The sequence below is a fragment of the Poeciliopsis prolifica genome, unplaced genomic scaffold, assembly GCF_027474105.1.
Source record: "Poeciliopsis prolifica strain line A6 unplaced genomic scaffold, Auburn_PproV2 SCAFFOLD028, whole genome shotgun sequence".
Classification (NCBI taxonomy): Eukaryota; Metazoa; Chordata; class Actinopteri; order Cyprinodontiformes; family Poeciliidae; genus Poeciliopsis; species Poeciliopsis prolifica.
The window spans coordinates 278,207-296,870 of NW_026562403.1; the positions used below are offsets into that span (position 1 = coordinate 278,207).

The 18,664-nt window shown below is 38.1% G+C and overlaps 1 protein-coding gene across 2 annotated transcripts; it reads left to right on the forward strand.

Annotated features, from left to right (window-relative positions):
• The first annotated feature begins 10,479 nt into the window (after positions 1-10,479).
• Positions 10,480-17,218, forward strand: ube2d4 (ubiquitin-conjugating enzyme E2D 4 (putative)). 2 transcript variants are annotated; one of them, XM_055049131.1, is made up of 7 exons: positions 10,480-10,765; positions 12,471-12,534; positions 12,722-12,753; positions 12,844-12,921; positions 13,043-13,148; positions 14,110-14,203; positions 14,757-17,218. In XM_055049131.1, exons 1-7 carry the CDS (start codon positions 10,742-10,744, stop codon positions 14,800-14,802), a joined length of 444 nt encoding a protein of 147 aa, XP_054905106.1. In that variant the 5' UTR covers positions 10,480-10,741; the 3' UTR covers positions 14,803-17,218. The 2 variants fall into 2 exon arrangements, with proteins under 2 accessions (XP_054905106.1, XP_054905105.1); XM_055049130.1 differs by lacking the exon at positions 10,480-10,765 and adding an exon at positions 11,165-11,398.
• The last annotated feature ends 1,446 nt before the right edge of the window (positions 17,219-18,664 follow it).

Sequence of the window (18,664 nt, forward strand, 5' to 3'; positions counted from 1 at the left end):
CAGTCACACTCATTTACATTCAGACGGCATTTGCTGAGAATCAGCCAAGCAGCCCAGATAGTATTGCGCTCAGACATGCCTTACCTGCAGCGCCGCATTTCTCCCCGGCGTTATCGGCGAGCACATCGACACCTCTCCTCCCGCGGTGCGAGTTGGCTGCCACTCATGTGTCACTATTAAAATAGCGTCAGTGTGTTGTTTTGAATCATCTCAGTTTGGGTAAACAGCGATAAATGTTGATCTGGGGAGCTTACTTCATCTGCAAACTTTGCTCTTGCGTCCAAGGAGTCTGCTCTGTAACTCAGCCTGTGGATGTAACACGGTGTGCACTGACGCATTGTGTCATATGAGGAGGGAGAACTTTACTTTGACAAAAGACAACGAGCACCGTTTGTTTTTTTTGGAGCCGCTACACTTAAAGCACCTTTTAAGCGTGTGACACTAATCCTAGCTTTTGTTGCTTCTTTCTAATTTCACAATGCAATTATTGCTAAGTGAATGGGAAAGCGCATGCCAACAAAAATACGTCCTCGCCGTTTTGATTTGGCCCACCTCTCTGCAGCTGCTCTGAGCGCCGTGGAAAACAAACAGTGCAATGCAGCTGGACTCCTCCAGAAAGCGAATGGGGAATTTTAATCCCGTTTTTTTTCTCTCTCTCTCTCTTTCTCTTTCCTTTAGCACCAGTCAGATTTATTTGGTCATAAAGAGAGGAAAAGCACCCTGCCATCTGAGAGGGATTGGGAAGTGAGAGTGCGAATTATGCCAGAACCCCTGTTGCATACTTAGGAACACAACAGGCCAGGAAATGAATCCCCGATAGGTCAAAGTGCTCAAAACACAGAGGAGGCCAATTAGCTGGGACAGTCACACATTACCGAGATACCTGCGCAGCTCGGATCCGTCTGTCACACTTTAATGCCGAGCACTTAGAACTTGCTAATAGTGCTGCAGTGCAGGCATTAAACAGTGATCAAATTCACAGTAACACTTTTATTGCCTTGAGGCGCATAAGCATTGCAGCCACGGGCCAACTTACTTATGTCTTTCATCCAGTCCCGCAGCGTGCTCTGAAAACAAACTACCCAGAGATCCTCAAACCATTTCCAGCTGTCACATCCCTGCGCCGGTCTAACTCCTAACCCGATCTGACAGGGCAAGGTAAGGTGAGGGTCGGGCCTCGAGGAAGATTCATAACATGTAACCTAAACTTAAAGCATTATTTTCATAATTGCCTGTGGTTGAAAAATGAAGATCCCAGTGTGCTGCGTCTTTTGTCTCTCTTGTTACCTTTAACACTTTCTCGTCTTACAGTGGACTCTAAAAGCCTTTATTCCAGCAATAATAGGGCTATGAATACTGCAATGCTGCAATTCCGTGAAGACGTACTACTACAACTACTGATTGTCCTTGAATTATCTCCTCAAGTACTTTAAAGTATTCCTGTTGCACACTTGCAACTTATTTTGGTGTAAGCATCAACCCAGAACGGTATCTATGCATGGTTGGTTCTCCCTTGTTCTAAAGGAACATAAAGTGGCAGAGCCTTTTCGCTGTTTTGCTCATTTAACCCCCAGAAAGAGCTTTAGAGTCAGGTGAGGCGGGATATTTAGTGACATAGTCCGCCTGGCAAATAGGCTCCAGTTGGCGATGGGTCGAGATAATGCATATCAGTGACATTAGCGTACCATCTGGATTTAATTCTGCTGTAAACCTGTTTTATTTCACTGCTTGCTTACGCCTAGGTAATAAAACTACTTCTGTTTTTTTTTTTTTTTTGTTTGTTTGTTTTTTTTTTTTTGGACAAAACCTCTAGTTAAATTAGGTGCTTTCAAAATGCAAACGTCATGCTGGAGAAACTTCCTGGCAGGACGCCCTGAAGGCAAACCTCTCTGATGTGCAACACGTCCTCTCAGAGTGCTCCTGTTGTCAAAGGTAAAGCCCAAAAAACAAATTCTGCGGGTGAATATGCACAGTCGGCTGGCAAGGGACAAGGGCTTTTGACACTGAAAGCTTCCTGGTTTGTGTTTGCAGGAAAAGCTGAGGAAAACATCTAGACTTTATTGATGACAAAAGGAATTTTTTTTTCTGACTGTAATTTAATATTTAGAAACCATTTTTCATATGGGTTGTTCAAACAATTACCTGCACACAAGACAAAAAAACCTTGGCCTCAGTTATCCTTCATCCGGATATCAGCTGACTGCACAAGAAACTCTGTAATATTGACCTTTAAATACCTAACTAAAAACTAACTAACTTTGTTACTTACTTGTTTGTTACTTATTTATTATTACTGAAAAACCTAATTTTTGCATTATACCTGTATTGCTCATGTATTGTATTACTGACCAATTAAGCTGGTAAAATTACTAAATTTCATTCTTTTATACTGTCTCACAAACGTACTTTTTCTTCACCTGCAAAGTTAAAAACAAAGTAACATACAGACCTATGAGTATACTAACTTTCTTACTTATTTTATTTTCTAGCTAGCCACTTAATCTCCCATATATTTAATTCATAAGCTTACTTTCTTATTCATTTATCAATTCATTCACTTCACGACTTGCTGATGTTTCATTTTTAATCTTTATTACTAGCTTACTAAGATACCAACAACCTACCTGACTTACATTCTTCTTTTGTATTTTCTTGTTTTGCAACTTACTAAGTGCTTCATTACTCACTTAGAAAGTTTCGTGATGACTTGTATTCTTGCACTTTATCACTTTCTTTCTTTCCTTTCTAACCAGTCCAAATTACTATAACAAAACCACTTAGCTGGTGCCTTACATGCTTTCTTCCTTTTTTGGGTAACCATCTGAAACAACTCATCAACTGACAAAATAACTTACTGGCTAACATGTTTAGAGAGTCACTAGCAAAATGGCTGACATATCTTTGAACAGCCTGTTCCCTCACTTGCCACTTTGATTTCTTATATTCATTCACTTAATTACTATTTTAATTGAGAAGTCAATAAATCACAAACTTCCTTTTTTTTTTTTTACTAAAACTTTCTGACTCAGAGTTTATTTGTACTTATTTGTACTTTTATTTTCTGTTATGTACTAGCCAAGTAATTAACTAACTTGTTTCAACTTACTTTGCGCTAACCAACTTGGTTACTTGACTAGCTAACTAACTAACTAACTAACTAACTAACTAACTAAACTAACTAACTAACTAACTAACTAACTAACTAACTAACTAACTAACTAACTAACTAACACTATTTCTTTCTATGTCACTAAAATTCTTGCAACCTATTTTCTACTTCATAACCTAATTGCTGCTTTCTAAAATCCTAGTTGGGTGATGTGTCAAAGAGTTACACCACTTTCTGGGAAGGCTGCTACAGGGCTTACTGCTGGTTATAAATCTTGTATCTGTTGATTGTGGGATAGGGGACAAAATTGAAAAGAATTGCAAAAGAATTAATAAAACGCTTTAAAATGCCTCCAGAACCTGAATTATTGTTACTTTGACAGAACAAAGGCTTGCTTAATGGATTCAGATCAATATTACGGGCCAATGAAATAAACATGTCTGATTTATGGTTTAGTTCGGTGCAAACATATATCTGATTCTTTTTGCAAATGCAAATGAGGATTTATTACACTTTTAAATGATGTTCATGCACTTTGTCTAAAAGGCCCAACTTAAGCTTCACTCATGCATTTTCTGGAGGCGCAGTTGCAATTGGCACTTTTAAGAGTGCGGTATACAAAAACATAGAAGAAGAAAAAACATTTTACCTGGTGTAAGATACATAAAATCAGACAAAAAAGTACAAACATGAACAAGAAGAGCTTCATTGTTGCTGAGATGACGTAGTTTGTAAGATATGGCAAAAAAATAAGTACCAAAACTGCAATGCAAGACTCATCTGGATTTCTACTGAAAGCTCCGGTTTGCTCTGTTAAACAGATAAATGTCTTTGATTATCCTGGGAATACAGGAATCCACTCATCCTGTTCTTTCTGCACACTAAGACATGGGACAATTTAAACCTTCTACCAAAGCTCCTCAATAACCTTTCCATGCCATATAAATAATACATTTTCGGATCCACCTGTGGTTGAAGCACATTGCAGTATGAGTGCAATTACACCACTTTGGCTCTTAGATAAGATTTGCTTGCTTTCTGCAGGAAACCACGCAGGCCATCCTGCAAAGACATTCAGAGAACGCAAATAAGGAGCAGAGCTCCAAACATGAACTGAGGAATGTCAGGATGTTTAGTATGAAACAGTCAGTCGGAGCTTTGTTCTCGTTCATTTCCTGAAAATCTTGATAATGACTTGTAATGAAAGGCGATGTGACAAGATGCTGTTTCAGTGTTTTGGTTTTATTTTTACATTTAATTGGCGCTTGTGAGTGTGCATTTATGCGCAAATGCACATGTATGTGTTAGTGTGTGGCTTTGTTTTTGTTACAGTCTAAGGATAATTTTTCCAACAAATACTACATTGTGAGGACCGACTGCTCCTTACGGGGCCTAAAGCCCGGGCCCCATAAGGAGAGGTGCTAATTTTTTGGCTAAGGGTTAAGTTTAGGACTAAAGTGTGAATTTAATCTAGGTTAGTTTTGGGGTATGTCTTATAGAAATGAATAGAAGTCAATACAAAATCCCAGTAAAGATAGAAAAACACACTATGTGTGTGTGTGTGTGTGAGAGTGTGTCATTCTTTATCAGACCTCACTATCCAACCTCTTACCTCCCCTTTTGGGCCTTTAGGAGCATCCTGTGACCTCTGACCTCTCGGACAATAGAGGCCAGGACGTTTCCCAGTGAGCGCTGATGGAGCCAACAACAGGAACATGAGGGGTGCTCCTGGGAAACAAACTGTTTATTGTGCAGCAGGATGGACAGCCCCCTCTCTTCCCCCCCATGCCCCAGTCACTTACTTTCTCACACAATCAGAAACACTAACCACACACCTCTCCACAGTAAAACCCTGCCAAACAACAGGTGGCAGCTCGAAAACCTGAACTCTGTTGCAGCAGACATGTTCAAATGTCTCATATTTTCTTATGGAAGTAAGCGCATGTGCGAGGGCTTGTTTCTGGCTGTAACACAAGTACTTGCTGAAAGATAACAAGGATAGTCTGCTTTCACCTAACACCCACACTGACACTTTTTTGCATCATTTAGCTTTGAGTCGTACTCTTTCTATCACAGCGTACATGCTGTCCCTGCTATCACACGCTTCTTCCATTTTTTTTTCTTCAATTTGTTTGGAGTAAATAATGAACTAAAATTTAGTAAAAACCTTAAATTTAAAAAAAACTCTGTACCCAGTCATTTGTTGGTGCTGCCACTGCCTGTCTGTTTCAGAGGAAATCCCTCCTTTGTCTCCCAAGGAAGCTCGGCAAACTAGGAAAACCTGAATTTATCATCAGAGCACAAACAGCTGGAAAACATTTGATTAGGGAGAGTCACCGCAAAATGTATTAGTCAACATTTCACACTAGTTATTACCTATGCTCTGGAGACTGCTCAGTGCAAGAACAGCACAGTAAAACAGTTTCCAGAGCTGTCAATCACCTTGCCAGAAGCGTGGTGCAACCCAGAGACACAGAGGGCCCCAGGGATTGCTCTATAAGTGCTTAACCCCAGATGGATTACTGCTGCTTTCTGACTCTATGTGTGGTTATGCCTGTGCTCCACATGATGTGCATCTGATGAGGGTGGATCTGATGGGATTGGAGCAAGGGGGCTGGATCTGATTTCAGTCTCTTTTTTTACTTATTTATTTATTTAGCCTCCATGAAATAAAATAATCAATCATTAATAAAAGAAAATGTAATTAGGAGAAAGAATCCATAATCGAGACTTACTGACTCTCAGCTGTGACAGGAAAACGACGTAAAAACATTAGCTGCACTCAACAGGATACAATTACGGAGTCAAAACTTTTTGACTCGAGATTTTAAAATAACATGTATTTAGTTAATTTTTTTTTTAAATGCATGTTTTAAAAAAAATGTTACTAAACAAAATACTGGTTCTTCTAACCATCAATTAAATTCAAATAGCAGAATATGAGAATATCATTACACATAGCAATCTATGGCTTCTGGATACTCTGGGATTCCAATGTGAAGTGTTCGTTTCTCTTGGCCACTCTTGTAAGAAAATATCTACTCTAGAAAATAGCCACTAACCAAACTCGTAAATATCTTCAGACAATAATTTGAAGTTTAAATCAACCAGAGCAGTGAGAAACTAGGCTGGACAACATGGAGCCATGCATGGGCAATAAGGAGGAGAACAGTAAGGGAAGTAAAAATAAATAAATAAATAAAAATGAAAGAAACCAGGCTCACAGTTAGAGAACTACAGAAAAATACATTATGTTCTAATTTGTATTTCGTTTTTTTGTTGGGGGTTTTTCTTATCTTTTTCCACACAAACTCGGAAGTCAGGTTGGATGGAGAGAGTCTGTAAAACAAATTTGCTTAAGTCTGGACAATAATTCTGAACCGGTTTTATCTCTGAACTCTGGGCCATTCTAACATCAATGTGGTTCTATTGAAATGGCTCCTCTTTAGCTACGGGTGTGTATTCAACTCCTTGGTACCTTAATTTCCTGCATTACATGAAATATATAAATTATTTTTGGTTTTGCCTCCAGATTGTTGAGCTTCAGAATCCTCTCAGCATGATCCTGTGACCACTATGTTTCATAGTAGGTGTATTGTGTTTAGACCGATGTGCATTTTCACTCCCTACATAGAATTTGCATATATGTCACATATGTTTTGCATTTTGTATAACATTCAGTAAAAAAACACACTTCTTTGCATCATCCAAAAGATTTTAAAAAATCCACTTGGATGATGCAAGTGACAAATTGTGAAAATATCTATCTATCTATCTATCTATCTATCTATCTATCTATCTATCTATCTATCTATCTATCTATCTATCTATCTATCTATCTATCTATCTATCTATCTATCTATCTATCTATCTATCTATCTATCTATCTATCTATCTATCTATCTATCTATCTGTCTGTCTGTCTGTCTGTCTGTCTGTCTGTCTGTCTGTCTGTCTGTCTGTCTGTCTGTCTGTCTGTCTGTCTGTCTGTCTGTCTGTCTGTCTGTCTGTCTGTCTGTCTGTCTGTCTGTCTGTCTGTCTATCAAGCTAAGATGTTGCAAAATGTTGCTTTAAGGCTTGTCTTAGTGTGAGAACCTTTTCTTGTAATTAAAACTAAATCCCTTGCATGCTTGTTAAAACCGTTTAATAAGCACATCCTTGAATCTATAAATGTTTATATGATTACATCATACTGGCCCTGCGAGCCAAAAAAACTATAACAAAATAAGAAAAGCTCTCACTCGTGTGCTGACTTGTCTCGGTGACTTGGAGAAAGCCACAGACTTACGGAAAAACTCTCCAGTATTTGCTTTTAATATTTGATTTGACTTTTAAACTTACCTGCAACGAAAGTTACAAAAGCACAAATAAACACTTGAGGGGGAGAAAAGAAAACTCAGAAAATTCCCAGGTCAGAGGCCACCTTAACACTGACAAGCAAAATCAAATCACAGCTAAGGAAATGAGCCATGAACTTCTGATTGCTCCATACATAATGAGCCTTTTTTCCAGTTGCTCAGCTCAAGAATTATTTGATTGTGCAGAGTGCTGACTTCACTGCAAACATGAGCACTGCTTGCACATATTGCCTGTGTGTATAATCAAATCAAGACCACTGATACAAGGAGTGAACAAATATCTCTTAGTACGCAGGAACAATGGATCTTTGTTCCATAAGAGAGCCCTCAGAAAGCTAATAGACTGACCGAAGGTAGGACACCTCGGGGGCACTGTGAGCCCAGGCTTGTGCAAGCCATTAATTGGTAGTGCTTTTATTGGATAATTTAGACATTAGCAGGAGCCATTTAAGTTAATTTTGAAAATGACAGCAAGCATATGTGCTTTGTCATGGCAACCATGGAAAAAAAAAAAAAAGTAGAAGTGCTATTGAAGGGAATGTGCAGAGGCGCAGACACAGCGTTAGCGTGATTTCCACAGTGAGTGGAACGTTTACAGTTGAACTTTCATGTGACCAAAAAGACAGATCACGGGAGTCTGCTGAGTCTGTGCTTTCAGATAATACCACATCACTGTAATCCTTAGAAAACATATAACCTCACAGTCGCTCTTTCTGACACATTTAAACCTCGGATAATACAAGATTTTGTGACTAAAACTAAAACTAACCAGGCACCGGTGGGAAATCCCGCTCTATTTCAGAGATGTTTAGTCATAAAGGCACAAACAATATTACACATTTCCTTGAAATGTTACAAGGCAGCATTTTAATCTCCACTGCAGAAATCCCTGCTGTTTCTGGCAGCTACAAGCCCCGCTGGTTTAAAACAAGCAATGGAAAGCAAAGAGTCATAATTTGGGATTGCAGAAGGAGCTACAGTAGGGCGACCCTGGGAGGCTTTGTGAACTGAGGCTTAAAGACAACAACGCGTGGGCTTGACTTTGTCTGAAAACCGCATGCTGATAAATGGCCTCTCCAAGTAGACAAACTGAGAACACAAGGCCCCTGCTGCACAAGACCCAAACTGCTACCTCTGCTGCTCGCTGAATCTGATTACTGGCAGGCCCCGAGGACAGGCAGGTCATTGAGAGCACTGAGATGAGCAAACAATAAGATATTATCTGAAGGAATCTTCAGTTTTCCAAAGGAAAATGGTCCCTCTCAGTGTCACATTGACTATAGGACCGTCAACCTGACACTGAATCAGCCATTTAAGAAGAATGAACACTACGTCCCATTCATGCACACTCTCTAAAATAATGAGAGGTCTTTTTTCACCCTTGTTTAAGACATATAAAGGGGAGCTCATGCGGTTCTGTGAGACAAGGCCGTGCAGAAACCGGAGCATGCAGCTGACTCAGATGAATATGCCTTTACAGTGATTGGGTGTTGAATGAACAATTCCAAAGACTACCTCCCTCCCCCTTTTTCCTTTATATACATGAAAATAATATTACCCGTTTGACTTTCATTGCCTCTGATCCATTTTTACATACATGTCCACTTAAAAAAGAAAAAAAAAAAGATTATCCCAAAACAAAAAATTTCCCCACTGATGAGACAAGGAGTTTTCAGTTTAAAAATAAAATAAAAATAAACTTTGCAAAAATATTTTTAAGTGAAAGCTTTCATGATACTTCAAGCTTGTTGAGTGATGTCTGTACTTTTGTTCTTTTCAAATAGTGACATCTTGTGGACACCTGGAGTCACCGAATACATCATGTCTTCAGGAAACGAAAACCTCTGGCATGAAAATTATTGTCTGAAAGAACTGCAAAATCATTTTTAAATTATGCATGCGCTTACATTAAACAATACAGTTTTAAAAGTTTAAATTATGCAGAAATAAATGTGATCAAACCTTGATTTTTCTTTGTTAACCAAAAAGAAAAAGAAATTGTTTTGAATCTTGTTTAGCTTTTGCCATGACGCATTTATCAAATTACTTAATCCATTCTAGACTACTGCAGACCTGAGAAAAAGTTCAGCTGTCCCAGCAAAGTTTTCTAACAAGATTTCCATTTTTTTACCCCCACACATAAATTATTGAGTTCAAATAACAATTTTTTATATTGGACAAATTAGATAACCCAACTAAATAAAAAGTATGTTTTATTTTATTTATTTTGATATTTAATTATTCTTTTCAGATGTGACCTTCAAACATCTTACAGCTGAAAATGAGGAGTGGTGTAAAAATTTGAACATTTTGCAAAACTGAAGGAAACACAACACAGACCATGGCCAGGCGAGCTTTCAAGACACAAGCAGATCCACTGAAGGAACATTTCCAAGGTGAACTTGTCTTGGTACACATGTGGCAACAATCTGGAAACTGTTTTAATGGGCTGTTCTCTTTACCTGGTCTTCAGAATAGGATCCTGAGAAAGACGCTTTTTCTACAAAATATTTTGAATTGGCGTACCCTAAATTCAAAACTGAATATTGCAGAATATTTGTGGGGTCACCAGAGGTTGGTTGTAAGCAAGAGATGTCCTTAGAGTATGATAGATCTTTTACAAGGTGGAGTAGGTAAACACTGCCAAGTCAAGATAGTGAATGCTAACAGAATCCTAAGAATACTGAACGTCGAAATGGGCATGCAATCAGCTTATTGCTTTATTATTATTATTGTTGTTGTTATACATTGCAGCCTTACAGTTTATGTTATATAGATAGATAGATAGATAGATAGATAGATAGATAGATAGATAGATAGATAGATAGATAGATAGATAGATAGATAGATAGATAGATAGATAGATAGATAGATAGATAGATAGATAGATAGATAGACATATAGACATATAGATATATATAGATAGAAATAGTTATAGATAAATATAGATAGATTCAAAACTGCTTTGACTCCTTGTTACATAGGTCTCGCGATATCAACTGTTCGCTTAGCACGAAGAGGAGTCAGACACACACAGCTAAAATATCTCCGGATGTTTTGTTGCTGTCTGAAGTGAGAGCGACAAAAAAGACACACGGTTTATCGCAGTCGTTGTGCTCTAGCCCAAACGCCCATACTTCCCGCATTTCAGACGTGATTTGTTGACTGAATGCAGAGCTGAATTCATCAGTACGCGGCCACAGAATCCTAATTGTATGTCTGAGGTGCTAACTGTTAGCTGACAGGCTACCTAGCATAGCCAGCCACTGGAGCAATGGCGTTGAAAAGAATTCAGAAGGTGAGTGTATGTTGTTCTTTTTTTTTTTTTTTTTTTTTTTTTTGCTTTCATAACCGGCCAAACATTGTCGTGGATGTTTCTCTTTTAAAATGGCTCGCTGTTTAAAGACGGCATCTTGGCGTCCCATTTCCACGGTTAAATGTGGCCTCAACGCTGTGTTTCTTTAAGCTGTTTTTCAAAATAATTCAAAGACAAAGGCGTGTTGACCACCACTGGCCCAGTTGGCGCATTGCTACAGTGATGCCGGCCCACAATAATCCGAGAACCGCTTTTTTTAAAAAAAATATTGTTGCTTCTTTGTGTGACATGTTTTCTATTTAAACAAGTAACTTTGTAACGTGTCCTGTCCTGCTGTTGGAATAAAAGTAGTTCAGAAGTCAGTTCACAGATTAACGTTTGGCTAGCTTTTATCGGCTCGGTTATAAAGTGGGGACGTTGGACTGACTGGTCGCCATGGCAAAGATTTCCGGATAATTTCCTGGCTCAGAATCCTGTTAGTTTTCTCTCCCTAATGCTGTAGCGGATGATGTATTTACTCGCTGAATGACAGCTGCACGGTGGTTGCCAAATTTGAACCCTACAGTCAGTGTTGCCATATATGGAATGGCAAATGGGCCACTGGAGCAGGCTATGGTGTGTATTTATATAATAGGCTTCCCTTCAAGTGACGTTAAATAACAGGATTGATTTCTATTTAAGAGTCCAGTGTTTTGCTGTCTGTGTTGATTGTGTTAATATGTTTATTTGTGGGGTTGGATTTGCGCAGAGCAGGTGAATGGTTTTATTTCACTACTGATAGGAGATCATAAAAAAAACATTTTTTAATATAAAACGTTTTTGATGACGTTGTGTATTACTTATATTTGAGACACACTGGATCATTTGAATTACTTACAAACAACACTTTCTGCTTCATTGCCATTTTTCATAAGGAAGATGTTGCATTAGTTGGACTTCTGTATCAAAACCAAAAGATGGATTTTGCCTTTTTTTAAAAAACAAAAACAATGGGAATAAGTGTTAGGGAATTGACTTGTAATAGCCTTAGCCAGAAGGTCACATTTTTTACAGTTAAATATACTAATGTGCCTATTGACAAATTCCTTCCAAGTTCTTCAGTTCAGATGGAAAAAAAAATACAGTTTTAAGCTGCATTAGGAAACAAATTTGAACAACTCTAAAACTCACCCTGGCCTTTGTTGTAGTTGTTTTAAAATGAATACATTTTAATTTTTGTATTAGACATTACATGTCTAACTCTGTGTTTGTGTTGCATGAAGGAAACGCTGTAACAACTGTCTTGCATAATATTTCAGTATTAAACATTTTTACAAATGTTTTTATGCTGCATTCATATTGAGATTGTCCAGCTGCAACTTCTTTTGCCACGTATGCCACAGAGAAGTTGTGACTAATCTCAGTTAGTCAAATAACTTTAGTTTGAACCTTGCGTCATGGAGATAAGTGCAAGTCTGCACTCATAGTAAAAACTGTTCCTATGTAGTGTGAGCTTAAAACGTGGACTGGTTTAAAATAAACAGAAAATACTGTTGTTTTCCTGTACATTTATGTTAGGGTAATAATAGTTTGACCATTAGCTGTAAAAGTTTGTTTAGTGAAACTTATTTGTTAAGTCTGTATAAAATGCATTTCAATGGTTTCGCACAGTCAAGGCTAAATAGATGTGTGACTGTCTTTCTTCAAGGAACTGTCCGACCTGCAGAGGGACCCTCCTGCCCAGTGTTCTGCTGGACCAGTCGGTGATGACTGTAAGTATTTTGTTATGGACGTATGACTAAACGTAATGATGATAATACCAATACCAGGACTCCCTGGCTAAAAAGATATAGTCTCAATTACATATTCCTTGTTGCACAAAATAAATATTTTCTCTTGTGTATTTGGAATTTTATATCAGTATATCAAACTGATATCATTTTTGTTTTTCCTAAATAGTGTTTCATTGGCAGGCAACAATAATGGGTCCAGTAAGTACATCTGTTTCCAACTTTCAGCTAATACTTGAAGTGCTATTATTTAAAAGTATTGTAACTTTGTTTCTGTTTCTGTGTTACCAGAGTGACAGTCCTTACCAGAGTGGGGTGTTTTTCCTCACCATTCACTTTCCAACAGATTATCCCTTCAAACCACCAAAAGTAAGAGGAGTTTCATAGGTCTCACACTTCAGCAGTTTTCCAGTTTGGTACAATTAACTCATTAATACTAGCAGAACGCAGATGATTATTGACTACTTTCATATTTCATGTTTTAACCCAGGTTGCGTTCACAACAAAAATATACCATCCTAATATCAACAGCAATGGCAGTATTTGTCTGGACATCTTGAGGTCACAGTGGTCACCTGCACTCACAGTGTCAAAAGGTAAATACCGGTTAATTGCTAAAGTATTTCTGTATTTCTAGAAGTATTTCTGGAGCAGAACAAATGAATACTCTAATCAAAGCCATATTTTCAACAGTTTGAACTGTTAATGTTTTGGTGTTCTAAGTTTACGATATACCCAAAGTACTGTATATTAAAATAGTAAAACTATCACGACCCCAAGGATTATGTATTATTAGCTGAATTTTCTGCTGCGTGTCTGCCTGGTTAATGCTCCTCTGAAACTCAGAGACACCACTCAGCATTTAGTCTTTGTAAAGTAGGTGAATATTACAAAGCTCCGCCGGGCTATAAGAGATTTTACTTTATTTTTAGAATGCAGCCGATGTGAAATAATCGCAAGTAATGACTGTGAATGTTATGGCTGTTGTCAAAACCGCCATGAACAGTCTGGTGTTATTGTCTGATTTTGCAGTTTTTATTCGGATTCTGTAGTTTGCCGGTTTGTGGGCTGCGATCTGCACCCTCACAGAAGCCAAAGCAGCTCCAGTCATATTGATGTCAACAAATGTAATTTATGCAAAAACCTTAATTGTGGACTTCACAGTGAAAACAGCTGACTAATGGTGTAAAGTAGAAGATTATGGGAAAATAACTTCAAGGTTGAAATTTACATTAAAGGTTGTGCTTAAGTAGTAGCAGGAAGCAGGTCATCATCTCAGAAGATAATCCCAGGAAGGTGGACTCGGGTCAACTGCATGCTTATCTAAAAATTTAGAGCAATTTGAGTTAAAGCAGCAACCACAATGGAAAGGCTGGAAGAAAGCTGGCCTCAACATCATGTCTGCATGTAGACTGCTAACACCTAAAATCTGATTAGACTTCTGTACGTTGTGAGTTTTGGAATAGATGTGTTTTTTAAATATTGACTTTTTTTCTCCATTTGACAGTCATTAAATTCAATGTCTAACTTTTAAACCTTTCATTTATTTCTCCACAGTATTATTGTCTATCTGCTCCCTTCTTTGTGATCCAAATCCAGATGACCCTCTGGTTCCAGAGATTGCTCATACATACAAAGCTGACAGGGAAAAGTGAGTGCATTCTGATTTATTTATTTATTTATTTTTAGAAATAAACTTTAAATCAGATGTGTCCAAAGTGTGTCCTGAGGGTCACTTACTGCCGTTGAAATAATTTTGTGAGGCTTTTGACCACTTGGACAAATTCTCATTTAATATGTTCAATGACTAATTAGTTGTTTTCACTCAAATGGCGCCTTGGTGCACCCAGGGATTAAACTTGGCTAAATGCAGCGAGTTTTTGCAAAGATTGCGACCTGCTTTCTGTTCTTGTTGCTGAGAACCGTTTTGAAATAAGTTCTAGATCAAATCTACTTCTAATAATTTTTCTAAAAAAAAAAAAAAATTAATCAGGCAGGCAAATATAAGATACCCATTTTATGCTTTGCCTCCACAATGTATCCAGTTCTTTCAATAGTCTACTTTGAACATTTCAACACAATAAAAAGTTAATGACATCATTGGGGCCTGTAAGTGCTTTTAACGTGAGGTTTTTGGACACCACTGGTTTAAAGAGGATAGTATCCAACTTGAAACCAAACTAAACTGTTGCTTGCTCTTCCAGATACAACAAACTAGCAAGAGAATGGACACAGAAGTATGCTATGTGAGAACACCAGGGAGATCAAAATACAAATGAGAACAAAAGAACCCACAAAGGATTTGTTACTTGATACAAATGAACAAACGGAGATGAGGGAAACGAAAAGTTAAAAACAAAACAGCCCACATTTTGAGAAGGAAGCGATCCAATGCGGTACGGTGCCTCTTGGCTTTTGGTGTCCTGAGCAGCTACAATGTGCTGTCCTTCATTACTGGTATAGATGTACACAGCAGGACCTGGCGGCCTACTTAAAGCACTCCCATATGGAATACTGGAATTTCTTTACAGTCCCTGATGCCACACTTTGACTGTAAACTGGTAGTCATTCTGTTATGATTATCACCGTTGCTATTCATACGCTTCATTCTCATTGTCATGCTATTGTTCTGCAGAGATGCAAACACTTCGGTCTAGGAGAGTGGCTTTCCCTTCATTTCAGAGGTACTTCATGCACCATACTGGATTTCTTCTTATTTCTGTACTTTCATGTATTTAGTGGCCTTTCTGTGTTAGACTGTTTAGTAGATGTGCAATTGAGACAGAATGTTTCTTGGTGAACACAAAAGGGCACAGCAGTTTGATTATCTGTTGGCAGTAACTGTCTCTACCCCAAAATAATGTGAAACTCAAAAAAAAAAAAAATTGTCCCAGTTGTCCTCTGTAATTGAAACTCAAAAATAATTTTACAGATTTTTAAGACACTGGAGAGCTACTGTTTTACAGTCAGTGTTCTGGGACCCCATGGGCTTAGATTTCCATTCCCCTCCTTTCACACACATTGTCACTGCACTCGTATACTATAGAAATAACCACCGGTCACTGATCTTTTCATTGTGCAAAAACAATACTACTGTTATTTTGTGTTACGTAGCTACAAACACGGTTAGTCCTCCACTTACTGCTTCGCTGTGCTCCACCCCATCGGTACAGTTACTCAGGTATCTAACCAAGTTATCAGACTTGACGAGCATCGACCCATTATCTTCCCTTTATGTACAGTGCTCATCTCTTTTCACCTTAGGAAAAAAAAAAAAAAGCAGAAGCCAATTTTTCATGAAGAGGCAATGTGTTGCACACAAATAAATGCTGTGTAAGAAGTACTGTCACCCTCACTATCCCTCTGCAGGACTTTTGATATTATTCATCAAGGAACACCAGGATTTCATGAGCTTTCAGATGTCATAATGAGACTTACACGCTACTGTTTTACTGTAATAAAAGGGCCCTCTGGTTTATGGTGGTGTCCCTTGTTGGAGAGGAGTCTGTGCAAAACTTTGCCATTATAAGTTGTGAGCATTTAGTTACTTGACACGTTAAATATGATGACACTATAAATTGCTTTAAACAGATATGAAGCTTTGTTTTTTGTTTTTTTTTGTCATGTTCATGAGGGGTCTGCAAAGTTTTATTTTGGAATTAACTGACAGTAACATATTTTGTCTGGGTTATACATATGTGACTGTATTTTTGAAAGCTTTTAGTTTTAGGCTTTTTTTTTTTTTTTTCTTTATGTCACAAAAACTGAACGTGATTGTGAAGTGTCATGATGTCATATTTTTAATATACTCCACTGCTGGACAAGGCAGATAAGAAAAGTTGTGATTGTGTCTCATTATGCTGGTGCTGCCAATATAAAGGGAAATGTTTTTATTTTCTGCTATTGAGGCATCATTGAATAGGTTTAACAGCAGGACGGTGCATAGTTAAGCATGACTGATTGTAGAAGCTTTGTAGAATTAACACTGAATTAGGCACATAACATAGATTTTTATTAGCTATTGTTATAGAAGCCATTTAAAAGCAAGTCCTAGAAAAACAATGCATTCTAAAGTGTTAAAAGTATATTCTCTATATGCAGTGAAAGGCTTAGCTGCATGATCCAGTTGCTCTATAAATTCAGTTCAAGTGCAGTCATCTATTTACATGTTCCAGCTGTGCAGCTCAATTCGCCCTCGAGTATAAATACGAGCGATGCCACATTTCATTTCTCTGTCCAGCGTGCTCTGTAGACTTTTTATAGGCAGCTTTGGCATGCTTTGCACTCTGGAGAACCTTCTCACAGCCATTTGCCAGATATCAGGGATTTTGTTACATTTCATCTGCCTGACACCTCGAACTAAAAACATTTTTTAGCCTTAACCCTCATTTTTCTATATCCGGAGGATGTGTCGTTAACTGTAAATTAGCTGTCAAGACTTTAGCCCCAAATTGGGTTCTTCGTCCCGTTAAAAGACACGGAAACCTGCTTGAACAGTACTAATGTCATGGCTTTGTCGGAATGCAGAACCTGCCTTCACGCATCTGAAAATTTGGAGTGAATTATACTTCAACTGCCACCGTGAACCTACATGTCTTCACAGATAGAAACAAGATAACTAATGACATTGTTATAACATGAAAATAAAGTTAATCTTGGTTTACAACTGTCTGTTTTTGGAGTTTGTGTGTTTATACGATGAGCTTTACCGGGCCAGTGACGGTGTCGAAAGAGGCATAAATATTTCACATCAAAAACATTTCACATAAATTGGAGCTGTTAGTCATGCGTGCACAAACTGTCAAGATGGAAAAAGTCCTGCGTGGAATTTGCTAAAGCCCAGAGAGGGAAGCTCAGACATGTGAACGAAGACCCAAGTTGTTTTGTTTGGCCTACATGCAAAACACTTTGGGTGGCATAACATCAACACCTTCTTGGTGACACAGTGGTCGCAACATGATGTGAGCTAAATGAAGGGCAGTTGTGGAAGGAATACCTGTTAGCGCTTGCAAAATACTTGGGACTGGTGCAGAATGTCACCTCAGTGGGAGGATGACACTAAACATGCAATAATTTCCTTGTGCACTTCGGTGATGACGTCTAAGTAAAATCTTCGACTTAAGGTTCTCCACCGAAGTTCCAGATAACTTTGACTGATATGAAACTGAAATTATTTAAATGTTTTATTTCTTTCTTCTTTTTTTTTGTTTTGCTCAACAAAGTGTATTTCTCATTTTAAATGTTTGCTTTGCTACCTAATAAAAGAAATGCTGTTGCTGTTCTTAAACTCCCATAAAGTAAATATTTTTTTTTATGGGCAGTCTTTTTAAAACCCGGTGTTTTTGGGGGTTTTTTTTTCAGTGTTCTTCAGTTCTATATGTATTTGTATTTAAGTTCAAATAAAAACTATTTGAATAGTAAAGATTATCATCCCCTGGCCAGGCCGAGGCATATTCATATGTCAGAACGGCCTAATCAAAGTCCTCACTGAAATCCAATTGAGAACCAATGGCGAGACCTCAGAACTGCCCACCCAATCTGACCTCTATTTTGAAACACAAATTTCTTCAAGGAAAATTGGTACAAAAAAATAAATTCGATTTGTAATAAAAGTCCTTTTACTCATATTGACTTGCGGAGCTGACTACATATTTTTTTATGATTACATTTGGGAAGTTGTGCTGCTCCTGTTGTTTTAACGCATAAAACCCACTGAAGTTTGTAGTTGGAAAAAATTTAAAGTGAATACATTTGCAGATCCCGCAGGAACCTTCATTTGAAGCGTCTTTAGTTTTTATCACTCGGGGGGCCTTTGAAACGCTTCTTGCCCAGGGCCTGTCTGTTTCTAGAGGGCCACTGATTGCCTGAAACCGACGCACACTGGGGTACGTTTGATTAACTAATTCGCACGCGCGGCTTTTACGGGGGCAGAGCTACACATTATTTTAAAAAGGGGCAAAATATTCGTCTGTAAACCAATTCTCTTGAGAAACAAAGCGATGCTTCTTAGAAATGATACGGACAAGACATAAAACTACAGTCATATGTCGTCAATCGTGAACAAGTTGAAGAGCCCCGCCGTCCGGGAGGCGCGGCGCATGATATGGAGCGC

Excerpts from the sequence above, each read along its gene's own strand:
- ube2d4 (XM_055049130.1), top strand. The coding sequence starts at position 11,309 with ATGACAGCTGCACGGTGGTTGCCAAATTTGAACCCTACAGTCAGTGTT. Across the intron at positions 12,535-12,721 it reads TGGACCAGTCGGTGATGACT|TGTTTCATTGGCAGGCAACA; the intron begins GTAAGTATTTTG and ends TTTCCTAAATAG. Across the intron at positions 12,754-12,843 it reads AGGCAACAATAATGGGTCCA|AGTGACAGTCCTTACCAGAG; the intron begins GTAAGTACATCT and ends CTGTGTTACCAG.